Source organism: Procambarus clarkii, chromosome 22 (assembly GCF_040958095.1).
Source record: "Procambarus clarkii isolate CNS0578487 chromosome 22, FALCON_Pclarkii_2.0, whole genome shotgun sequence".
In the NCBI taxonomy this organism is placed as follows: Eukaryota; Metazoa; Arthropoda; class Malacostraca; order Decapoda; family Cambaridae; genus Procambarus; species Procambarus clarkii.
In genome coordinates this window covers 31,198,402-31,225,463 of record NC_091171.1, presented here as the reverse complement: position 1 = coordinate 31,225,463, position 27,062 = coordinate 31,198,402, and the positions used below count along the sequence as shown (strand labels likewise).

Genomic DNA, 27,062 nt, shown 5'->3' with positions numbered 1-27,062 from the left:
TCAAAAAAGGCAGAAAGAGTTCAGCAGAAAACTACCGGCCGATCAGCTTGACATCCCACATCTGCAAGCTCATAGAGAGAATCCTCAGGGAGGGAGTCATTCACCATCTTTCAGTGAACAACCTTGTACAATCATCACAACGTGAATTTATTAAAAACAGATCATCCTAACAAATTTGCTTACATTTTTGGAAAAGGTAATCTCCTACTCAAAGCCCTTCTGGTGGATGTAGTATCGTATCCATGGATTTTGCTAAAGCTTTTGATAAGGTACCATATGAAAGACTGGCAAGGAAATTACAGGCCCATGGTAAAAATGGTAAAAAAATGGTAAAATGTTAGAATGGATAAAACCGTGGTTGAAGGAAAGAAGAAAAAGGGGGCTGCTAAATGTAAACGAATCGGAATGGAAAAATGTGTTAAGTGAGGTGCCACAAGGGTCCATTTTGGGACCTACCATTTTTGTCATTTGTATAATAATAACATAAACGGGAATATTACAAACCACATCATCAAATTTGCAGATGACACAAAGATTTATGGTAATGTAGGAAGTGATAACAATACTGAAGCCTTACAAAGAGATCCACATGAACTCCACAAATGGTCAGAAGACTGGCAAATGATTTTTAATATCAGCAAATGCAAGACCCCTCCATGTGGGGCATAACAACCCATGCCATGACTACCTAATTAATAGCATTACATTAAAGATTGATGAAGAAAGGGACCTTGAGTCATGATCCACCACTCATTAAAAGTTACACAACAGGTGGGTGCAGCAGTCAGAAAAGCTAACGAAACTCTTGGGATAATCAAGCGTACTTTTGACCATAAGGAAATGAAGGTAATGGTTTAACTGTATAAATCTCTGGTGCTTTTTCACTTAGATTACTGTATCCAAGCATAGAGACCTCATTTTCAGGACATAGCTGCTCTGGAGAAGGTGCAACACCGGGGCAACAAGTCATTCCAGAGCTAAGTCATCTCTCGTATCAGGAACGCTTAAAGGCCACAGCCTTGTTGTGGGTTGCATCTTATGTTAGATCAGCAGTTAGCCTAGGGGGACCTTACACTAAACTACACTAGGGCTTAACAACACTGCATGATAGGGTGGATCTCATTGAAACTTTTAAAATACTGAACAAGTTAGATGATGTTGATCCAGATATTTTCTTCAGGTCAAATGTAACACAAACTAGGAGCAACGGGTTTAAGCTCAACAAGCCGCAATGTAGGACAGAAAACAGGAGATGCTTTTTCACTCACAGGGTTATTAACCCATGGAACGGCCTACCTGCCAAAACTATGTTGAATTTCAAAATATACCTGGAAAAGATCATCAAGGCAAATGGAAGGACCTTTGACAAGCCACTGGCTTCCTGTCCTCATTGAGACTACTAGGGTTAGTGGCCCCTCAGGTAAATCATGTGGAATAGGTTCACAAGAAATTTATACAGTTGAATAATTACCCTCTTTTCCCTGAAATCAAAGGATTTGACTATCCTTTAGATTTGAATCTTGTTCTCTAGGCAACCAAATCTCTAGGATTTGGTTGGCTATTTTTAAGGCAGCTCCCACTTGTGAAACTTTCAGTGATTTATGGATTCTCACTCAAAGGTCCTTTTCTTCATCCTTGAGGGCACTAAGAGGTGATGGCTCTCATATAAATTCAGGTAAATAATAGTCAATAAAGTTTTAAAATTATAATATGTAATATTCTGAAGAAAACAATGCAAGTTGTTTATTTACATCTTATTAGCTTTTTCTTCTTGCTCCATATACTTCCTGTGACGACTCTTGATGTCTGCCTCCCTGGATGAGCATCGTCCACGAAGGACCATTCCCTGACAGTCAGAAAGGTGAACTTGTTTTGAAGGAACATCATCAGCAGACATTAACTGTATGAGGAACATCCGCCGGACTCGGTCACTTGTATTGTTATATGAGCCATGCACCAGAAGGTACGAGAAGATCACAACCTATTACAGAGAAAGAATACTGCATCTAATGTAAGGACTTGTTTATATTTGATATAATAAGAGTACATATGACATTGTATCCAAACACTGCAAAGATGATTCAATTGTTTGCAATATACAAATAATAATTTCTCTAATAATAAAAATATTATTTTTAAAAAATTACAAAGGATCAGGTTACAATAATTAGTAGATATTTATATATTTAATTAAGCCACTAATTATGTATAGCATTTTGGGCACACCTTATGATTAATATGCATTAAATATTACAGATTTAGAGTAATACAGTACAGTACTTAATATTATGAGAATATGTTAACATCTCTAGAGAGATAATGCTAAAGGTGTAAACTACTTTATTTTAGATTCTGTAGCTTTACTGACAACTATTATACATAAATAAAATAAATAGAATCATTCACAATACTCGATACTAACGATGACAACATACATGATTGGCTTAATTAGTATGAAGAAATATGTGAGATTAATACTACACTTGTACTTGGTATAGTAGATAAATAACTACATAATGTCACTTTGATTAACCCAACTTGCCTGGTCTCCATCGAGTATGGTCTCTTAGAGGATTCTGGGGCTACAGGAGGAAGTGGTGCTGATGTATCAGTGTCATGTGTGAGTAATGATCCTTTTTCAGGCTCTCTTGTTTTGGCATTTTCTTCAGATTTTTTTGGGGGTTCGGGTATGTGGTGGTTCCTTAGATATGTCCTTTGAGCTGGTCATGGACATGTTGGCCCTGGGCTGTGCCGGACATGGTCAATGGGGTCTCCGACACTGTGGTGTGCCCATAGTATTGTGAGGGAGTTGGTGGAAGCCTGGATGGTGCTTCTGTGTAGTTCTCAGACACAGAATTGCACAGAAGCAGTTGTGTCTGAGAATACACAACTGCTTTTCAGTTGTGAAGTTGAGTAGCAGTTGTGCCAGGCCCCAGTTTCATGGGGCTTAGCAATGTCTCCAATTAGACTAATTCCCAATGTTCACTGCCTGAACAGGGAAGGTTTCACTTATTCTTTTCCTCTTTGGTGTTGGATTCTGTTTTCTAAAGGTTTAATCTTTAATGCCATTCACATTTGGAGTATATCTCCCATTTCTGTCAAATTTTGATGGACTGAGAGGTGGACAGGGTTAAGAACGAGTCATCAGCTTTCTGCCAAGGTTCTTTTTTAGTGGAGGTCTTGTTTGCTTGTCCTAACATCTGTAACCCAATCTTCAGTTGCTGCAGTCCACTGTTATGCATGGGCTAACAAGTGTTGTAACTAGCCTGTTCTAGTTATTAATCCTTAGACATTGCTACCAACATTAAGACTAGACAATCTCACATCGTTCATCAAGTGATTAAGCAGTTCACTGCAACACTTCCATTATAGCTCTATACAGTATCTTTATTTTCTATCTACAGTATAATACTGTATATGGGCCTAAATTTTTTTTATTTTATTTTCATAATTTTCTTTACACCCGTATTAAGAAAATTGTCTGATTTTTTTCAGTGTCACCACTGAATACAAAAAATATATATAATGATCAATATTTATTAATCATAATAATTAAATAATAATTATATTAATGTTATAAGGTAGAATGCAGCTTTGTTGGCCTTCTTTATGCTATGCCAATGGCCAACATTTAGGCCAGAGGTTTGTGGAGGTCAAATCATACTTTTACCTCTAGCTATTATCCAGACCTTCTTCATTCCTATTGCAATGTGTGGCTTTTGGATGTATAACTTCCGATTGGAATCTGCTGTCCTGGGTCCAACTCTTCTGGCTGCTGCTTCCTTGGATAAGTCATCCAATATGTATATCTGTGTACAGTAAAGCACTGCAGGAAGGAGACAATGAGAAGCTTCTAAAGGGGCTAGCTCAGCCCCTTTGGGAGCATTTTTCCTTTCACCTAATTCTTCTGTCTACATAGCAGTAAATAGGTACCTGACAAAAAATAGCACCCTTTAAATACTAATTAGTATCCCTCCCAGTAATGTTGCTATCATCTGCAACAAAAATATGCCCTCTTAAATAAAGAACATGAGAATATGAAGTACTTGTCCTCTCTCTAGTGTGAGTGGGGTGGCCTTGTCGATGGAGAATTTGTCCTGGTTCAGGTAATGATATCCTGGAGCAGTGCTAATGTCCTCCTGGGGTCCTAGCTTGTGAGAACCAGGGTACACGCACAGACCACCATTGTCCGGATCTGCTGCATCCAAGCTGATGAATACTGCTATCATAGAGTCCTTCTCAAAGGGAAAATAATGGTAATCCTGCAACGAAACCATAAAACGGTTTCATGTATATAGTAATACAGTACACGATAAAACAACTAATTGTGTACATGTGATTACCTAGATATAGTTACCTAAGTGTAATTACAATACAGTACCTTATAGACAAAATTCAAACAACCACATACAGTATTATCTAAAATATTTAAGAAACTGATGTAAAAAGACAATTTCTCCTGCCTAATTAAACATGATATGCTTAGCTCTTGTCAGTATGACTTTTTTTTTTTTATTTACATATACAAGAGTTGTTACATTTTTGTACAGCCACTAGTACGCATAGCGTTTTGGGCAATTACTTAATCCTATGTTCCCTAGAATACGACCCCCGCGAAGAATCGTTTTTACAACCAAGCACCTATTTTACTGTTGAGTTAAACAGAGGCTACAGTTAAGGATTTGCACCCAGTAAATCCTCCCCGGCCAGTATACGAACCCAGGACAAAGCGCTTGCGGAACGCCAGGCGAGTGTCTTAACACTACGCCACGAAGACTTTCCTTTCACCTAGCAGCAACTAGGTATCCAGGAGATAGACAATTGTTGTGGGTTGCATCTTGTGTTAGATCAGCAGTTAGCCTAAGGAAACCTTACACTAAACTACACTAAGGAACTAAAAATTATGTAATGTATTGTGTTTATGCTTACAATTAGCCTTTAATTAATTTTATAATAATAATAATAATAATAATTTATTTAGGAACAGTACATACATAGTTGCAGAGTTACAGTACAAACATTCTGTTAGATTTAAAGATAGAGGTAGTACATACAATACCTAAAGCCACTAGTACGCATAGCATTTCGGGCAAATATTTTAATTTTTTCATTGTATTTCTGCTACATAATCCTGTATATAGGCAAGCAGTAACACAATTTTGAGATCTGGTATATCAATAGACCAAATAGCCAATATACTTTGAGAGCAAAAGTGCAAATCTGTGGATGATGAATTAATAAACATATGGCAATTCACTCTGTGCATATTTGTTTATTTAGATCATTGAGAAAGGTAAATTGAGAAAGTTAGTGCTAGAGGGGGCATAGTTAAGACCTATTGGATTTGCAGGGAAGGGTAGCTGGAGACAAGAAGCTTGATGTAAGCTTAAAATGGGCTTACCTGATGCATGGGAAAGGGTGAGCCAGTACCAGGTGGCTTGGTATGAGCCTTGGTATGGTGCAACAAAATATTTGGAGTTTCCATCAAATCTTCACAGGCATCCAACATTTTCTTGTTCAGTAGCAAATGTGTAAAGACACTTGAGTGCATCTGAAGTCCATGGATAGACTTCACTTCCTATTTAAAATATGAAATCATTTTAATATAATTCCGTTTAAAAGTACTTATAGAACCATATGTACTAAATGGCTACAAATTCATTAATATGACACAAAATAAGCCTAAATTTATTCAACACCAATAAAACCTGATACCAATATAAGCATAAACAGTTATCTTTAAAACCCAAATCAAGACTGATATGGAAATCTGATGGCCAAAGTAAAGATGTGCTGATACTAAAATTTCAGACTCAAAACATACAGGACTACTGAGCTCATGTATTACAGGCTCATGGAGAAAATCCTAAGGGAGGAAACCAGTCGCTATCTGACATTGCACAATCTTGGAATAAACAAATCCTGCCTAACCTGCCCATGTTTTTAGAAACAGTAACCAACTACAGACAAAGGACTGCCAGTAGATGTAGTGTACATGGACTCCTGTGGCGAGCTGCCACAGACTGCCACTGCCACTGACTGCCACTGCCACTCAGCATACCAACTTAGTGGTTCGTTATGGTGAACACAAATGTAGATACTTATATATAACGTGTGTATATATAGTATAATAACAGCAAAAGGAGTGTTGGGAGAAGCCATTTTGGTGAGGGAGGTGGCAACATCTGCATGATTTGTCATGCTGAGTAAGGGTGGCCACTATGCTCTTTGGGCACTATACCAGCTTAGATGAACAGTTATGGTGAACAGCACATGTAGATACTTATATATAACATCTGTATATAGGGTAATAACACCACAAACAGTATACTTGAAGGAGGAATGTTAGTGCCTCTGGCTTTGAACCAGGGAGGGAGGGAGGGAGGGAGCATTAATTGTGTGTGGCCACCTGTTACTGTCTGCCGTCACTATACAAGATAGTGGTTCGCTATGGTGAACACAAATGTAGATACTTATATATAACATGTACATATAGTGTAATAACAGCAAAAGGAGTGTTGGGAGAAGCCATTTTGGTGAGGGAGGCGGCATCATCTTCCTGACTTGTCATGCTGTGTAAGGGTGGCCACTATGCTCTTTGTGCACTATACCAGCTTAGATGAACAGTTATGGTGAACAGAACATGTAGATACTTATATATAACGTCTGTATATAGTGAATAAAAGAAAAACCAGTATGGTGGGAGGGGGATGTGGGCGAGTGAGGAGTCATTGAGGGGAGGGAGTGGCGGTGAGAGGTTGGCTGGCAGATATGGTGGCCACTCCTCGTTGCTTTTTGACTCGCAATATGAACTTAGTGGTTCGTTATGGTGAAAAAAACATGCAGATACTTATATATAACCTGTGTATATTGTGTAATAACCGACAAAGTACTGTATTTGTTTATTGTTTTATGAACACAATAATATGCACACCATAATTTTGAGTACAGTGATGATTCACACATTTTATTATATAAATATATCACACTACACACTATTGAATAATATTACAGCAAAAAATTTAGAAAAAAATTAATCAGAGACATTGAAATAATTAGGTAATTATATCTTTGTGGCAACACCCGCCTGACAGCTGGGGTTGATCAGACCGCCTCCGATGCATGATCTGTCAGCGCCTCTTTTTTGCCAGACTTCCCTGCCCTATTGCAGCCAAAATATACCATTTACGATTTTTTTATTATTTATCCCATGATCAGGGAACACAAATTAACAGGTTTATAAGAGAAGAATTTTTTTTTCTTTTTTCTTTTTATGCACCTGTGGGTGACAAAGGCCAAATAGCCCTTAGCAGCTTGGGGGTTAATTGGTTGATGGGAAAGTCCTTGATTTCATTTGTAGCACATGGAATTCTTTGGAAATGTCATTTGTATCACGTGGAATTCTTGGGGAATAAATGCTGATGTTATTTGTAGTATGTAGGAGTCCTTGAATGTTTAAGTAGCTACTACATTATTTCTAATGTACTGTAGTTGCTACAGAAAAAAAACAACCAAGAAGCAACACTTGAAAACTCTGACTTATGTAAGTAACATGATGGTCTCTGGCATACTAGATGTGTTGATCTACCCAGAAAACAACTTTTAAAATCTTTACTTACCATTTTTTCTTTCTTGGTGTTCCAGTCCCCCTGCCATGAAGCTTCCAACTCATATTCCCTTTTTGACTCGAAAAGTCTGTCATATTCCGTACTAAGCTCATCTTTTTCCTCTTCGGATAAAACATTTATTACCACATACCCATTGTCATCATAAAACTTTTTTTGTTCAGGAGTTAAGAACTTCATAGCTGCCTGCTCTGAAACTAATAAAAGTTGTCATCAATCATGCAAAACTGTTCATTCCATACAGAACAGTATACTGTTCTGTTCTTTCAAATAGTACTGTTTGAAATACTGTACAATACTGTTCTTTTAAACAGCTAATTGCTCAGCTGCTTAAAAGTACAGTACAGTACAGTACTGTACTATATTATGGCACACATGACAAAAAATAGTCAACAAATCAAGTGTAAAAATTCACATATGGTGAAGTGTGCACAGGAGGTAATTGCAGATGATTGGAGTAGTGTAAGGGTTAAAATTATGACTACTCCGTTAAACACCCTCTTCTTATTTTAGCCATGCTCTTGGTCTTCCTCTTAAGTCATCCTAGTAGTCTTCTAAACTGTTCTAGCAGTCTTTATAATACTGCTAGATATTATACTAATATAGAAGCTGAACCGAATGACCCTGCAACAGGAACGTAACAACCAGAAGAACATAAGCTGCCAACATGTCACACTCTATGCTGATACAGTGAATACCTTATTAATACCCATGTACTGTCATTCATCCATATGTCACCTTGCCACCTCACCATAAGAGTATATAACCAGGTGCTAACACAGTAGAATTTGTCTTTGAGAATGTGAGGTGAGACCTTACGAAACGCATCATTAGGCGTCAGGCCCAAATAGCAGGTAAAAATGAACTTTGGAGAGTTAATTTTTCAACTTCCTGCTTCAGTGAAGAAAAACATAAGTAATATCAAGAAGATTCGTGCCAGAATCTTAAATCTAAAACTTTGTCGTTTTCAACAAAATATGTTCAAAATATGTACTTCCGAGTCCCTACTGAAGGTGCAGAAAGTGTAATAACTTAAGGGAGTGCAGTGTAGAGGTGTACTGATGTTGTGGTATTGGTATAATTATAGACCTCTTTTTACAGTTACTTTATCAGTATCAATGGTACTGATATATCTTTGCAGTTATTAGTATCAGTGTTATTGACCTATTTTTGCAATTACTGTACTGTACTGCACTGTTATGGTGGTATCAACTTATTTGCACTTAAGAGATATTGGTAGTATCGACCTAGAATGGCAGTTACTATATCAGCATTAGTGGTATTGACCTACTTTTACAATTATTGTCATTGGTGGTATCAGCCTACATTTGCAGTTATTGGTACTGTATCAGTGGTATCAACTTATCTTTATTGTTATCAATATTAGTAGTATTGCCCTATTTTTTGCAGTTATCAGTATTGGTAGTATTGACCTGTTTTGCAGTTTGTTACAGTACTGGTATTGACCAATTTTTCCAGTTACAGTATTGGTATAAGTGGTATCAACCTGTTTTTTCAGTTATTGGTATGAGTGGTATCGACTTGTTTTTTGCAATTATAAGTATGGGTTGTATTGACCTAATTTTGCAGGTACTGTATTGTTAAGATTTCAGATGATGATATGATACCTTCTTTTAACAAAGTTGGGGACAAGATTGACCATTATTAGCAGGCTTGATGCTCTCCTTTACACAGATTATTTTAGGCCCTACCCTACTAGGTTTCCCTGGAAGATGATTTGCAGCATCTCCGAGAACCAGTTTGAGAAAAATCCAGCATTGAATGTAATGATACGTCTCATTCTGGTGAGACCCCTCGATGGTTAACTGGAGCTACTGAGGAGCCAGAGTAGAAAATGCATATTTGCCATTGATAAGATAGTAGTGTAGCAGTTTGGCCTTGAAACAGATACTGTATAATGATGGGAATATTGTGCTCATCTCCACAGCTGACAACATTTTCTAGAAAGCTCTGGTCGTACAGTTTAATGCAGCATTTACATCATTAACACCAACAGTCTTATGTAGTTCTATCAGTTATACATTTTTTTCTGTTTTACTTATTTCTCTTACACATAATTCCATTAGATCTTCTTAATTCAATTAGATGTTCTTAAATATTAATTATTCTTAATTATTAGTTGTTCTTAACTACATTAGTTGTTATTTATTCCATTCTTTATTCTTAATCCCATTCGTTATTCTTAATTCCATTAATTTTCTTAATTTTACCATTCATACATATTATTATACAAACTATAGAGAAACACAGGATGCACTGAACCTTGTAATGCTTCACTGTTAATAATTTCAGCACTTTAGTTAGAGCACTTATGGTACAGTAATTCAAGTTGTTCGGGATAGGAAGCGTGAACAGCAGTTAGGCTTGTATTGTACCTAGGAGGAACCCCCTCCTAGGTAGAATTAAGGGTCCTGGTAGTACAATCGGGTTCATTTTTGACTCACAATCAAGAATTCCAAATTTGAATCCTGGGCAGGACAGAAATGGTTGGACGCGTTATCTATCACCTAATGTCCCTGTCCACCTAGAAGTAAATAGGTACCCAGAAATAAGTCAGCTTGTTGAGGGGTTGCATTCTGGGGAGGGTCAGTAATTCAACCCTGGGGGAGGGGTACCTCGATATAAGCCTAACAAATACTGTGAGTATAAACTAGATGCCTGTCCCCCGACACAATGAATTATTATTAATAACCTTCCCCAGGATGCAACCCACAGCTATTGCCTAACGCCTGGATACATGGCTAGGTGAACAAAAGCCTCAGGTGAAAAGAAACGTGCCCAATTATTTCTGTCCTATCTGGGGATCGAGCCCATGATCCGAAACTGTGAGTTGAGAATGAACACCACTACAGTACTAATAAAGTTGGAAGTACTGAGTGAATGTTAAAAAACTGAACAAATGGAAAGCCAAGTGCAGCTCATAAAGTATATGTAGTGAGAATTGAAACTACAGCAGCATGTGTCATGGGCAAGTGCATCTTTCTGATAACAAAACAACTGTCACACAATGGGAAAATCATTCACTGTTTTCCCACCAAAATATACATGGACCAAAGGAAACAAAAGACTTGGTGTTGTGTATGTGAAAAATTACATTTACAAAAATCACAAATTTAAAATATATAAAAAGGTTATGATTGTTTTACAAGTTTGATTGGCAACATGCTGAGGCATAGCCAAAAAGTTGAAAAATCCAAACTATGTATTAAATTTATAGATAATTAGTATAAAAAAAAGAGAGAAGATATGATATATGCAATATTATTGGGAGAAATTTGAGGGGTAAACAGTCAATGAGAGGCAACAAAGATAGGGAATTGCATCATGATTACTGTATTTCACACAAGGGGGGCAACGGTAACAAAGCTCAACAAGCCACATTGTAATTCACACAAGGGGCAACAGCATTAAGTTCAACAAGCCACATTGTAACTCACACAAGGGGCAACAGCATTAAGCTCAACAAGATACATTGTAACTCACACACGGGGCAACAGCATTAAGCTCAACAAGCCACATTGTAACTCACACACGGGGCAACAGCATTAAGCTCAACAAGCCACATTGTAACTATCACAAGGGGCAACAGCATTAACCTCAACAAGATACAATGTAACTCACACAAGAGGCAACAGCATTAAGCTTAAGAAGATACAATGTAACTCACAAAAAAGGGCAACAGCATTAAGCTTAACAAGATACAATGTAACTCATGCAAGGGGTATCAGCTTCTAGCTTAAATAAGCCACAATGTAATTCACACAGGGGGGGCAACAACTTCAAGCTTAACTCAGTTGCAATGTAACTCTCACAAGGGGTAACAGCTTCAAGTTTAACAAGCCACAATATAAGGCAGAAAACAGATGCTTATACACCCACTGGGTAATAAACCCATGGTTTCACCAACCTTGCCAGGGAATTTTTAATAAGTGTTTTTTATTATATCAAGATTCCTAAATGCTACACTGATATTAAATAGGTTTAGTAATTTAGAGATTTCATTTAAATTATCATGAAATGGCAGAATTATTGTATCCTTAAGACTGAATTCTTCTTTCCTTTTTAAACTAAAAAAAAAGTGTTATGAGCAATTTGGCTGGCTTTAACAATATTTTGTTTATTTATTTCTTTATATACAGTACAAGAAGGTACACTGGGTTTGAGAGTACATAACATTGGTGTTCTTACATGCTAGCTAAGCCACTAACAGGCATAGCAGTAAATGACTTAAGAGTATTTTAAATTGAAACCTAGACTATATTTGCACTAATTTCATCATCAATTGACTGATTACATATCCTTAGAGCCCTCAAGAACATAGAAGAAAATAAGGCTTGTTTTACTCTTTGATGATGAGTAAAATTGTACATAAGACCCAACAGTTGTTGGTTTTCTATATACAGAAAAGTTGAAATTATTTTACATTCATAAGTTAGCACACTTAAGAATGGTAAAGAGTTGTCTTGTTCCATTTCCATTGTACACTTAATGGATGGGGCTACATTATTAAATTATAATAAAAATGTGTCCAGGTTTCTATTCTTAGGTCATAAGCAAAACACATCATCAATATAATGGAACCATGTAACATTAGGAGGCAAAATTTTTACCTAAGTCTTAATTTAATAGAATTCCATATACCAGTATACATTGCTTAAAACTGGAGAAAGATGGTTACCCGTAGCCACTACAATTTTTTTACAATAGAATTAATTTTTAAAATAATAATTAGAGCTAATAACACACAGTTTTATCAATTCTATTAATATAGGAACTGGAAGGCCTTATATGTTAACAGCTCATCAGATGAAAATCTTAGTAAGTCATCAACTGGAATGTTAGTGAATAAAGTAGTTACATAAAAACTAACCATTTTATAATTACAGAGGTCTTTCTTATTACATAATTTTTCAACTAAATCAACATTACATTACTGTATATGGAGTTCTATGAAACAAGTCTATTCAGTAAAGTTAAGTATCCAAATAGAACAGCTTCCCTTGGACTTACCTAAACTTACCAGAGGGCCACTAACACAAGTGGCTTCGATGACAGGAAGCTGGCAATTTGTCAAAGGTCCCCCCACTTGCCCTGATGATCTTTTCCAGCTGGATTTTAAAATTTAACAGCATTTTGGCATTTATGGCTTTAGCAGGTAAGCAGTTCCATGGGTTTATATTCCTGTGTGTTAAAAAGCATCTCCTATCCTCAGTCCTACATTGTTGCTTGTTGAACTTGCAACCATTGCTCCTTGTTTGTATTACATCTGACCATTTGAAACAAAAATCTGGACCAATATCCTCCAAATTGCTCAGTATTTTAAAAGTTTCAATAAGATCTGCCCTGTCATGCCTGGTTTGCAGTGTTGTTAGCCCTGTGACTGTCAACTGTTCCTAATATGTGAGTTGACTCAGCTCTGGAATGATTTTTGTTGCCTGGTGCTGCACTTTCTCCAGAGTATCTATGTTCTTCTGAAGATGTGGTCTCTAGGCTTGGATACAGTAATTCAAATGAGGGTACACCAGAGATTTAAACAATTGAATCACTACCTTCTTTTCCTTAAAGGCAAAGGTATGCTTGATCATTCCAACTGTTTGGTTAGCTTTCTTGACTGCTGCTCATACCTGTTGTGCAACTGTACAACTTGTGTGACTTGTATCCTAATAGGTCAGTGCCTCACAATTGGATCTTTGCCTAAGATGGAGGGTACCTGCTCTGTGCATCTTGGAGAGCAGATCATATCATAGAAAATGCAGCACTTTTACAGTTTTAGTCTAATTTAGAAGTATCCAAAACATATGCCGTATTAAAATTATGATGTCATTGTGATAGTCACCCATTTAATACATACTATATATAAAATACAAAATGTTATCTCTTATTTTTGCTAGGTAAAGTTTGGTTTGGTTTGATTGGGATAGGTTGCATTAGGTTAGGATTGTTTAAAGAGTAGTGATGACATTTGGATCATGGTAGTACAGTCAGGTTCAATCTTGACTCACGACTCACAATCAGGAATTCCAAGATCAAATCCTGAGCAGGGGAGAAATTGTTGGGCATGTTTCCAATCAACTAATGCATCTGTTCACCTAGCAGTAAATAGGTACCCAGGAGTTAGTCAGCTTTTTGTGGGGTTGCATCCTGGGAAGGATCAGTAGTTTGACCCGGGAGGGGGGATGGGGGAGGTCCTCGATATAATCCTAACATTATGTATAATTATACACTGGCTACCTGTTCCCTGACAAAATGAAATATTATTATAGACAGGTCAAGCTTTTGTCAGGTCTTCAACAGTAAGAGGAGAAGCCTTTGAGTAATGAATTACTATTACCAAACTTTAAGGACTGTGCATATATGTTTGATATAGGACTTTGGGTCACTAAGTATTTTGGAAATGGAATAAAATTATTGTAAAATTCCTTATGTGCTTGCATGTAATATAATAAAATCAATACTAATAATTTTTACATTAAATACAATTTTAATTTTATATTAAATACATTTGAAATATGATACAGTGGAGTATTCATAGGTATACAATGTAATTTATATAAATAACACGAGGTTCATTATTGATTCTTGAGGTATTCCTCGGTAAGCATTGCATATTTCCTAAAATGGTCACTACAGTATATTTAAAATATGTGGCAAATACTGTATCTGTGCTGCCTGCAACTCACTGCTCTACATACAGTATATTTATTTATTCTTATATACAAGAGTTGTTGCATTCTTCTACAACCACTAGCACGCATAGTATTTCAGGCAGGTTTTTAATCCACATTTTCCCTGGAATATGACCCGCCAAATAATTTAACAACCAGGTACTCATTCACTGCCGAGTAAACAGAGGCTACAGTTAAGATTGACACCTGTTAATCCTCCCCGGTCACGATATGAACCCAGGCCAAAGCATTTGCAAAGTGCCGGGCAAGTGTTTTACCACTGCGCCATGGTGACTGCATCCTCGGTTCACAACCCAGGTACCCGGGTTCTGTCCCAAGGCAAGCCAGAAATGGTTGTGCACATTTCCTGTCACAAAGCAGAAAAATTGGAGACCATGAATTAGGCAACTGCTGTGGGTGGCGTCCTGGGAAAGGTCAGTAGTTAGCATAGGGAAGACCTTGCACCTAATGACACTGTTTACCTATCAGTAAATAGATACCTGGGAGTTGGGCAACTGCTGTGGGTTGCAGCTTGGGGTGGTTCGCTTAAGGGTACCTCGCTAGGCCTGACAGGCTTGCTTTCCCCAAAAGGGTAATTATTGAGCTTCTATCATGTATGCTAAGAGACAGGCTGGACAATATAGTTGACCGAGAGGTCCTGTGTTGTCAGATTGTGTTGAACAAGAGTATGTTAATTATCGTAATATATAATTAGTAATATGTAATATCTCACTTGTAAGTGCAGTATGAGTGCCAGGAGTGGTGGAGAGCCAGAATATAATCAGCCATTATATTGGTGACCTTCGTACTGGTGAGATGCCATTTACTGCTTCTCTTAATTACCAATTCTTGTCAGAGGATAAAGTTTACCATTATCCTTGTAATTTAAAGTATTACTATAACAGACTACACACTTGAGTAGTCATTTGAGTAAATATACAGAACTTAAAATACCTTGGACACATGATGAAATAATTCTTCAATCTTTTAGGGGCGGAGTTCGGACCACAGATGAATAAATACCCATCCTAAGGCCGAATAAATTAGTTATGTACGATGAGATTTTGTGACGCTAAAATAACATTATTTGCTACTCTTCAGAAATTAGTGACAATTCTATTACTAATGTTAAAAAAGATGTAAATCAATATTCCATCCAACTAAAATTGTTGTGTTGATTTAGGGGCGTCAGTCAGGTGGCGACACATTTGTTATTGTCTATTTTGCAAACTCTAAAAATGTTAATAGGTGAAGTTGTATTATGTGTTTTGGTATATAATATCATTATAATTATATAATGTTCATATTTGTCAATATATTTAAATAAATTTACACATTTTTATTTTTTTTGAACCGTCAGACATCATAGAAACCGGGACGCCAGACCCGGGAGTTGAAGTGACTATCAACACTGCAGCCGTCGCGGCGCCCCTCAGCTGAATACAACCTTGACGACGTGCGGGTGTCTGGACGCCTGCTGAGCTTGGGACCACCAGAACAAGTGATGCGATTTAGACCAGTGGGTCTCGATACTGTCGTCAAATATTCCTTTTTAAAGGGCCGGATTGATACGACGCCTGGTACATTTATCGCCCGAGATCACTGGGAAGCGATAACTGTATTTTTGGGCTGAGATTGTGTACGGCGCCAGGTTGGCCGAAGGGTACCGGAAGTTGGAAGGTCTTGGTGAACTGTTGTACTCTCAGGGCGTGGCGGGCCTCTGGTTCCTGCTTTGTCGGAAAAAAAAATTGTTTTCCAATTGGACATCATTAGACACCTGCGTTAGTTTTGTGTGCGGGGTGGCTTTGTGTTGCTCGCCTTCACAGGCGACGCCATTAGCTCACTAAGCATCTGCCTACAAGTGTTTATCTGTCATATGACACGTTAAGTATATATCGATAGGTGACAAGTATGTAAATGCAAGTGTTTGAATTTGACCCTACAAGGGAACACCGGGGCACATCCAGTACTTGTTAAATCAATACCGCCTACAACAAGCCTCTAAATCAACAAACTCCATTAGTCCTTACAAACAAGAATTATCAACTGTCAGTTGTCAACTCCAAACATCCACTAAAACGTGACCAACTACTGCCAATGTAGAATAATAATAAATAATTTATTTGCAAGAAGGTATAATGGGTTGGTGAGATTATTAACTGCTATCAATCAACTCCTGCCATTGATTGTTAGCCATCATCAGCACAATGTCCATCCATCACTGCTAAATGTTCACATAATCAGCTGGCTTGTGTCACTCCATCAGGAAGTGAACCTTCCAGCTGCACATATGGGTTCATCATAAGAAAAAAGACTTTCCTGTTGTATGTGTGAGCATAATCATAAAGGAGCTGATGATAGAAATTGCATATATTGTACCATTGAGAAGAATAAAGCATAAGAACATCAATTAAGCTACGCTACACATCATTTTGCGAAGAAGTGTAAGTTTGTCTGTATATGTCATAAATTATCCAAATTTTAGTAGATTTGCATAAATTAATCTTGATTCAAAAGAACCCGTCAATCCTTAGGTAAATATATTGAATACCAGTAAAGAACATACTAAAATAATTGATATTATAATTATTTTGTATGTTTTATTTTTATCCTACCAATGCAATTTTAACAAATTACTTACTTAAATTTACCTGAGGATCACCATCTCTAGTGGTCTCAGCAAGGACAGTAAGCTTTCAGCTTGTCAAAGATTTCCCTATTACTGTATTACAGAGTTTCACTGTTCTCCCTAAAAAACAAATGGGGATATCCTATTACTGAATAACATAATTTAAATAAAAACATTTGATAGTCATTATTAACAGATTTTCTGCTTTCATGGTGTTGGAGGCTGGAGCCTGGAGAAAATATAAGAGCAATACAGTATAGTGAAAGAACGTTAGTTACTCTTACGCGAATTTACCGAGGGCTATAATTTTTAGTGGCTTCGGTGGTGATAGGAAGCTGATGACTTGTCAAAGATCACTTCATTGTTTCCAAAGGATTTTTTCTACTTTAATATTTAACTGAAGTAATGTCTTAGTATTTATAGCTTTGGCAGGTAGTAGAATCCAGATATAATATTCTATTAGTGAAAAAGCAATTCCTGTTTTGTCTTACATTGTGGCTTGTTGAGCTTTAAGCTATTACCCCTTGTATGTATTACTTTTGACCTTTTAAAGTAGTCTGGATTAATATCATCAAATTTCAGTACAGTATTTTAAAGGTCTCAATGAGATGAGCCCCATCATATCTGGTTTGTGATAGTGTTAATCCTGTTCCCCCACAAAGGATATTAAAAAGACACTTGCCTATTCACCACTTCTTACTGCCAAATATCATGTATTACAATTGGCACTAAAATAAAAGGGAAACATCCACATTAGTGTCCCACTGTTTACTTTGATCAGTAGAGGAATAGACTCACTTCTTGCAGGGTTAGCACTCAATCTCTAAATGGCCCAAGTGGTTGAGCACTATTTCTTGACTCCGTCTTCATATCCCAGCTCATTATCCTCATATCCTTTCCAATGCTGTCACACTAGCTTAATGTGTTCTCCTAATTATCAACCTTACCTATCTACTAATTTGTGTGACTAAAGTGCTTCCTCAGAGTTGTCACTTAAAAATGGTTGATTTGAGAAACCAGTGGGTATAGTTATTACCAATTTCTGGATTAACTGGCCTGCTATGGGCTTATAGTAATAGTGTACTGTATATGTTTTCTTCCACAAATTTAAGGAAAATGTACACCTTCCAGCTTCTGTTAAGATCTTGTCATTTTTATATTTTATAGAAATAGTTTAATCTATTTAACCTAATCAATCCTTGCCCCACATTCTAAGCTTATCTAACCGAGTAGGGTAGAGTCAGTTAACCTAATAGGGTAGTCACTGGTATCCAGCTACCACATCCAGAAATGCCTGTAATGATTTCCCATAGTCAAGGACATGTAGCCTGTTAGGTTTAAAAACATCGCCACTAGGCCCAAGCTACCACAGTTGCCCCCGACTCCCAGGCACTTATTTACTGTAAGATGAACAGAGGCACGAGATGTAAGAAAATGTCTTAAAGAACAACTTTGGTTTATGACTTTTTTATGGTGATGGATTTATTTGTTTTTAATACGCATTAAAATATATTGTTAATATTTAAAAAGCATTTCATATTTTGAATTCCACATACAGTACCATATTTGCTGTAATATAAAATGAACCTTTACAAAAGACACCCCTATTTTACAAGAATACAGTATTTCTAATATAGTCATAATGGCTTAGTGCTTTCTCCTGATAATTACCTAATTACATGAATATTTTGTGAAGAAAAATTTGAGTGTTTCATTATACAGTACAGTACTAACTAGGGACTTCACATCTATGACACTAGCTCCAATCTTGATATACTGTATTAGAGGCATGGCAATTTTTGTTCATAAATTTCATACCAAAAATATTGCATTCATTAGCAAGTACTGTAGTTTGTAGGCAGCTTTACAAACATAATGAACAGGTAGTTGTATCTGAACTTATTTCAGAATCATCAGCGATGGCACTAACACTGGGCATGCTGTCAGGTGCAGCGGTAATCACTTCTGGCATTGCTGTTTGGGCCTTGTACAAATGGCATCATGCTCAAGAAATCATGAAGACCTACACAGATCGATACAATCAACTAAAGGAAGTTCAGCAACAACTGATTCATCATTATGAAAGCTTAGAAGAATTACCGTTGCTAAAGGAAATTATTTCAAAGGATGCCGAGAACTACCACCTGCGGTTGGCTCATTTCTGCAGTGATGTATGTGACAAGTACCAAGTGACAAAAGGACGTGTCATGGATGTTGGCAGTGGGCCGGGTGCCCTCTCATTTCACCTCAGTAGCCATTTCAGGGAAGTGGTGGGAACAGATGTGAGCTATTCCATGACTATAGCTGCGCAACAGTTGAAGCAGTTCGGAGAGATTGGGTCTCCATTCCCAAGTGAAGGCGGAAAACACATCTCTTTCCACTGCATAAGAGTGCCAGACACGGCTTCTAGGGAACGTGTAATATTCTGGGATGAGGATGCTTGTACTCTCTCATATAACTGTGGCCAATTTAATTGTGTTGTAGTCTCAAATGTTCTTACAGACATGCATAACCCAAAAAGATTTTTGGAAGAAATTGGACATTATGTAGGCAGTGGAGGGTTATTGGTAATATCAGATGTATATAATTGGAGGAATGGGCCAGAAGAATTCCTGGGAGGAGAGGGAGAATGTTTGACTCCTTCTTTATTAAAAAAATGCTTGGAACCATTTTGGACACTAGAAGAAGAAAGAAATATGTCATATTATGTTCCACGGTGTCGCCGATTTGCAGAAATTGGAAATGCTCATGTCACCGTTTGGAAGAGAATGGAGCAAAATGACACCTCTAGTGAAGATTAAACTGTAGGCAGAGAATATCATAATAACATGGCTGAAAATAAATAAACCAATCCAAACTATGAAAAGAAATGAAAATTACATCATTTTGTCCCATCCTGGACCCTTACCAAGTCACAGCTTAATAGTTCAGGAATGTGACGTATGGGTTGGGTTATTTATTTGAATTGTAATGTGAGAGCACAAGTATTTAGAGGGAAAGAATAACAGTGGCCTTGAGCATATCACTAAATGTGAGGAATCAAATAGGCATTGGTGGAAATGCACTTTACTGTAAATTGTGTTGCAACTTGCTAATTCAAGTAACCTTAATCATGTGGACATTTGAATTAGCTAAATTTCTTATAATTCATGACAATTTTGTTTTAAAAACTTACCATTTTCTTGTACCACAAGTAACCTAATTCATATTTCCACATACAATAAAAAAATTCCTTATGACAGCATCTTCACAGAAATAAAATAGAAAGGTTAAGAAAATTTTTAACTTACCTTGGTGGAGTTGCTCCCTTAAGGGTTTCACCTTGTTGGGAGGGAGCTCACACACAACTCCCTGGGGGTTGGTGGGGTTACCTTGGCCCCCTCTCTGCAATTTACATTGCAAATAAACCATATAAGGTATCTGTTTTGGACATAGGACTACCTACTGGAGGGGTATCCCATGTGGGGCTGATCTCAAAGATAGGTTTGGGTGGCCTGGTTGGGACAAGGGAGGAAAAGGTATTTGCACCAGTGTTGGAGAATGATTAATACAGGACTTCCCTGCTGAAAAGAGGGAGCCCCACTTGGAACGACACACCCTTACCTGAACCGGCTAGCACTCAGCCTGTCTCATTGCCCTGGTAGGTGGTATTCCTTTGCTCCAGGGCCCCCAATCATTAATGGACAATGCATATTGTAAATGAACTCATTTCTAAAACTTGGGTCCATGTTTGACCATGTCCTTGAGTCAGTGTGATGGAAGATTGTGGTCCATAGCTCCAGCTGTGGTGGGCCCCACACCCATCATCTTTGGTTCACCCTGCTGCTGATCTCTATTTTCCAGTCAGTTCCTTGGCAGGGAAGATAGTGGGGGTCGATATGTAATTCTGTGCGCACAAAGCGTTAAAAGTTACACTATTGTTTTGGTGTTGTAGAGAATGATGTTCTAAAGAGGACCAATGGGTTTGGCATTTTTTTTTGTAAGATTTTTATGTAATAATAAATTAGATTTTTGCCAAAAAGCATCAAATATGGCTAAGTATAGGCACAAAAATGACAACAAAGGAAGTTACAATATGTAGTATTATTTTAGGCATCCAAAGGATCCATATGCAGGTAGCATTTTTTTATGAAACATGAGTATTTATATGAATTGTGGACCTTTAACAGAATTTTTCATTTAAATTAATGCCGATTTTTATGATAATATGGAAGCAAAATTTTAATTATACTTTTAAGTCATTCTTTTGGTCTTCATTTGCACCAAAAAGAACATATGTGGCCACATTAAAAAATACAGCAGTTCAGAACATTATGAAAGTAGAATAACATACATGTTAATTATGAAGATTGCTTTCTTTGTAAGAATGCCTTTAACATATTACTAGTGACTGTTTTCATCAGACACATTCTCTTAGTCTGTACCTACACTGTCTGGCGTTTTATATCCTCTGCTGTTACCACATTCACCACAACGACACAGGTTGTGGGCATGGGCGTCGACCGGGCCGCGGGGATGCTAAGCCCCGGAAGCACCTCAAGGTATGGTAAATTTCCACTGAGGCAGCTACATCTCCCAGTGGTGCTTCCCTTCTGACATGAGCATTTTATCAGCAATAGGATAGGTTGTAGTGTAGGAGGATCAAGGCACTATATGGGTGACAGCCTTCACTCTTCCTCCTTCCACCCATACTTGGTTGGGAACTTATATTCTGGCTGGAGCATCAGCATAAACTCATATCATTCACATAATGTGCTCTTGATGTGTGTGGTATAAGTGTATCATGGTTTGTTTAACCGTTTCATGTCCATAATTCCTGATTCTGAATAATGTAGAGAAGTTTTGCATTATATTCTGCAATTACCCTGCCAAGTTCACGTGAGGAACTTTCAAATTTCTCCTTACATTTTCAGCTCCTTACTGTAGCAGAACCCAACATGAAAGATGATACTTCATATCATATGCTACTGCATTAATGTCCAAACTTCATGAAGGATCTTTGATTTTGTTTCCTGGCAAAAGATGCAGACATCTTTATTATAAGGTACACGCTTAGGGCAGCTACATCTTTCAGCTGGGACTGTAGTAGATGAACTTGCTTTTCCAGCAGATGATGACATACTACACTTCTTCATAATAACTGTTCCAGAATGTTGTTTTTGTAAACATTGCTATATCATTCTTTTACTTTATCCAGAACAATGGGATATATATACCAGTTGGGAATAACATGATCTATGAAAGAAAGCTTAGCTAGCTGAGAAGTCGGAAGTTGTTTGGGTTTCAGGTCTGTTTGGCAAGATCACTGTCCAGTACAGTACCTCCCTATTTGGACCTGTCTTTAGCAAATGTCAGTTTCAAATGTCAAATTCGTAAACATGAAAATGATACTCGTGTTGTTGAACAAGCTAGGCAGTACAACAAATCTTCAGAGGAGGAGGCGGCGGCGGCATTAGAGGATATCTCTTCCTCGTTAATTGAGAAAATGTGTGCAGTACGGGAAGAACTGCAAAGTTTTGCTGAAAAGAATCACCCAGATAAAGCTGTAACAGGCCATTGCATTGATGTTGACTAGACCACACACTAGGTAATTACCTAAGTGTAATTACCTAAGTGTAGTTACAGGATGAGAGCTACGCTCGTGGTGTCCCGTCTTCCCAGCACTCTTTGTCATATAACGCTTTGAAACTACTGACGGTCTTGGCCTCCACCACCTTCTCACTTAACTTGTTCCAACCGTCTACCACTCTATTTGCGAAGGTGAATTTTCTTATATTTCTTCGGCATCTGTGTTTAGCTAGTTTAAATCTATGACCTCTTGTTCTTGAAGTTCCAGGTCTCAGGAAGTCTTCCCTGTCGATTTTGTCAATTCCTGTTACTATTTTGTATGTAGTGATCATATCACCTCTTTTTCTTCTGTCTTCTAGTTTTGGCATATTTAATGCTTCTAACCTCTCCTCGTAGCTCTTGCCCTTCAGTTCTGGGAGCCACTTAGTAGCATGTCTTTGCACCTTTTCCAGTTTGTTGATGTGCTTCTTAAGATATGGGCACCACACAACAGCTGCATATTCTAGCTTTGGCCTAACAAAAGTCATGAACAATTTCTTTAGTATATCGCCATCCATGTATTTAAATGCAATTCTGAAGTTAGAAAGCATAGCATAGGCTCCTTGCACAATATTCTTTATGTGGTCCTCAGGTGATAGTTTTCTACCTAGAACCACTCCTAGATCTCTTTCTTTATCAGAATTCTTTAAAGATTTCTCACATAATATATAGGTTGTGTGGGGTCTATGTTCTCCTATTCCACATTCCATAACATGACATTTATTAACATTAAATTCCATTTGCCAAGTGGTGCTCCATATACTTATTTTGTCCAGGTCTTTTTGAAGGGCATGACAGTCATCTAAATTTCTTATCCTTCCTATTATCTTAGCATCATCAGCAAACATGTTCATATAATTCTGTATACCAACTGGTAGATCATTTATGTACACAATAAACATCACTGGTGCAAGAACTGAACCCTGTGGTACTCCACTTGTGACATTTCTCCATTCTGATACATTGCCTCTGATTACTGCCCTCATTTTTCTATCAGTCAGAAAATTTTTCATCCATGATAGAAGCTTACCTGTCACCCCTCCAATATTTTCCAGTTTCCAGAACAACCTCTTATGTGGAACTCTGTCGAAAGCCTTTTTTAGGTCCAGATAGATGCAGTCAACCCAACCATCTCTTTCTTGTAATATCTCTGTGGCTCGATCATAGAAACTGAGTAAATTCGATACACAGGATCTTCCAGATCGAAAACCATACTGTCTGTCTGATATTATATCATTTCTCTCTAGGTGTTCTACCCATTTAGTTTTGATTAGTTTTTCCAATACTTTCACTATTACACTTGTCAATGATACAGGTCTATAATTGAGGGGGTCTTCCCTGCTGCCACTTTTGTAGATTGGAACTATGTTAGCCTGTTTCCACCCGTCTGCTACGATTCCTGTACACAGGGATGCCTGAAAGATCAGGTGAAGTGGAATGCTGAGCTCAGATGCACATTCTCTCAGAACCCATGGTGAAACGCCATCTGGGCCAGCTGCTTTGTTCTTACCGAGCTCCTTGAGCATTTTTTCCACTTCGTCTCTAGACACCTCTATGTGTTCTATGTTGTTCTCTGGAATTCTTATTGTATCTGGTTCCCTAAAGATTTCATTTTGTACAAACACACTTTGGAACTTTTCGTTTAGTGTTTCACACATTTCCTTTTCATCTTCCGTGAATCTATTTCCCATTTTCAATCTCTGAATATTATCCTATTCAAGGGTGAAGGTGAAGGGACAACGACGTTTCGGTCCGTCCTGGACCATTCTCAAGTCACAATCGACTTGAGAATGGTCCAGGACGGACCGAAACGTCGTCCCTTCACCTTCTAGTGTGTGGTCTTGTCAACATTCTTCAGCCACGTTATTGTGACTCATCCCCTGCATTGCATTGCTCTTTTTAATGACAATGTAATGTCTCACTACAGACAAGTGTTGCAAAGAAGGGAAAAACAATCTCCAATGGAACGATTTCTAGCGAGAAAATCAAGCAGTGAGCCAGAAGCAGGCCCTAGTGGTATGCAGGCAAAACGTGCCAGAGTGTGTACCCCAGAGAAGTCCTCACTGCCTGATGTTATAATGGAAGGGGACTCCCCTTCCAAACAATAACACCTCTCCTCCTCCCCTTCCTCACCATCTTCCATACACCATCAAGAGTCCTCCATAAAGGTAAGATAAACATATGTACTGTATTGTAGTTAGGGAAAAAATTGTATTCAGTATAAAATGTATTTTTAAGGGTGTGGAACGAATTCAATTACTTTTATTTCTTATGGGAAAAATCTTTTTGAATTACGATATGCCTGGGAATGGATTACCATTGTAAATCGTGGCCCCACTGTACAGTCAAACTACACCATTGAAATAAAAACTAATGTAAAAGATTAAGGAGTAATCATGTCAGAAGACCTCACTTTTAAAGAACAACGTTACTGTCACAAAAATTACAGGTTCAATAAACAGGACCTTCCAAGTAAGTAATTATGATAGAAGGCACCAAGCCGGGAAGGCTATGTAGCTGCCATCAAATGTGCGGGATAATCAGAGGGCGCTAAATATCACTGAGGATGCCAATATGAGAACTGAAACGCATAAAGTGAACGATATCAAAAGTATCCGATTCACCAAGAATTCTATTGAGGAACAAGTGGCCGCGAGGGGCGGTCGGGAAGTAAGACACACGCTCGTCCTAAAAGTCAGGCTATTCAACAAGGATATTGCACACCTGTAAAAGGGACAATGCAGTTAGGACAATAAGGAGCAGGATGGCGCTCCATTAAGCGTTTGCGCGTTAAGCGCGCGTGGGCAATACGCAACATTGCCAAAGCCGTTTCCCACCACCAGTCATGGTGGTAGGAAGAAGGCCACAGGGACACACTACTCTTTAAGAATACGCAGTTTGTTACCAGTAACTGAAGACCAACAACCCTGCCAATGGACAAGGATGGAGGAATGAATAAATGGGTAAAAGTCAGAATAACGAATACCTTTACTGGAGATGGGATAAGTGTGGATAGCTTCCCTAGCAGCAGCATCCGCACGCTCATTTAAAGAGAGACCAATATGGCTGGGAACCCAGCAAAACTCAACTGTCTTAAATCTATTAGAGATAAGAAACGGCCAATGTCGAGATCGAGATTAGGTTCAGTGACGAAAGGAGGATTGACAATAAAAGGGTCCCCTCGCTCGCGACATTGGGTACCACAATTCTACGGGTGAGAGTATGCCTCCCCAAACACCCGGGTGTCAAAACAGAAGTAGTCCGAAAGAATAATCAAGACTGGCAAAAGGTTGGTGGGAAATGACAATTAGAAAGGAGAAGAGAAGGGGGGGGGGGGAGAAAAGTGAAACACAAGGAAAAGGAAAAGATATCCAGCACAATTGGAGAAGACAGCAGCAGGAGCATAAGGCCTCAAAAGGACAGAGGACTGACCCATGGAGCATCACACTCCGGCAGCCGCCTACCAGGCCCCCTCACGACGACAACGGGCTGGATAGGGAGGGCAAAGGACCTTCCAAACAAGAGATGCCATGCCAATTATACTTTTTAAGACATTAGTGCTCTCTACAGTGGAATATTGTTGCACACTAACAACCCCATTCAAAGCTGAAGAAATTGATGTGATCTTTTACTGTTAAAATCCACTCAATAAAACATCTAAATTATTGGGACTAAAATTTTTAAATTTGTATTCCATAAAGTGCAGCTGGGAGAAATACATAATAATTTACACTTGAATAATATTAGGAGAACTGGTTCCAAATCTACAAAAAAAAAAAAAAAAAAAAAAAAAAAAAAAAGCATGACAGGATATGTAAAATAGCCCCACTAAAAAGCTGAGGTACAATAGGCATGCTGAGAGAGAACTCAATCATCATCAAAGGCCCAAGACTTTTTCAACACACTTTCCCTACACATATGGGGGTATAACTGGCCGACATCTTGCAGTGTTCAAAAGAGAACTCGACAAGCACATTCAAAGAATACCTGATCAATCAGACTGTGAGCAGCTGCATCAAACAGCCTGGTTGATCAGACCAGCAACCAGGACGTCCAGTCTCTCTTGATCCTCGAAATTATCAGGTAAGTCTACCTACCAACAAAAACAGGTAGGTAGGTAGATCATCAGTTATATATTAGCAATGAAGTCTGGGGTGCAATGGAAGAGATAATGTCGGGCAGATGCCCATACTCACATTCCCTTCTCTCCAACTAGTTATGTCACTGGTGTTTATACCGCTGGTGTCAGAATATTGGGCTGGGGTCAGAATATATTAAGCAATATACCCTGTATATAGCTTAAATAACATTAAAGCCATTATTGTGTTTTTAGTCATAACTTGAGCACATATACATTTATCTTAAGATTTCGGACTCGCTAGAACAATAATGAGACCTCTCATTTCATCTTATCATTAACATCTGCTGTACAAGTATTGAAGTAATGCACCAAGTAGGGTTTTATTACAGAAAACATGTTATATAATAAAGGCTTCTCCTTGATGGATATTTCCT

General features: G+C 38.0%; 2 protein-coding genes across 6 annotated transcripts; one reads left to right on the top strand and one right to left on the bottom strand.

Moving 5' to 3' along the window:
* Positions 1-1,692: 1,692 nt before the first annotated feature.
* On the bottom strand, positions 1,693-15,484 carry LOC123758616 (phytanoyl-CoA dioxygenase, peroxisomal). 5 transcript variants are annotated; one of them, XM_045743087.2, is made up of 5 exons: positions 15,266-15,484; positions 7,620-7,822; positions 5,402-5,578; positions 4,047-4,262; positions 1,693-1,981 (listed from the first exon to the last, which is right to left on the bottom strand). In XM_045743087.2, exons 2-5 carry the CDS (start codon positions 7,803-7,805, stop codon positions 1,748-1,750), a joined length of 813 nt encoding a protein of 270 aa, XP_045599043.2. In that variant the 5' UTR covers positions 7,806-7,822; positions 15,266-15,484; the 3' UTR covers positions 1,693-1,747. The 5 variants fall into 5 exon arrangements, with proteins under 5 accessions (XP_045599043.2, XP_045599061.2, XP_045599032.2 ...); XM_045743105.2 differs by having other exon boundaries at positions 7,620-7,816; XM_045743076.2 differs by lacking the exon at positions 15,266-15,484 and adding an exon at positions 15,045-15,202.
* Positions 15,485-15,676: 192 nt separating this feature from the next.
* LOC123758611 (uncharacterized) lies at positions 15,677-20,218 on the top strand. The gene is made up of 2 exons (XM_045743065.2): positions 15,677-16,755; positions 18,849-20,218. Exon 2 carries the CDS (start codon positions 18,860-18,862, stop codon positions 19,739-19,741), a length of 882 nt encoding a protein of 293 aa, XP_045599021.2. The 5' UTR covers positions 15,677-16,755; positions 18,849-18,859; the 3' UTR covers positions 19,742-20,218.
* The last annotated feature ends 6,844 nt before the right edge of the window (positions 20,219-27,062 follow it).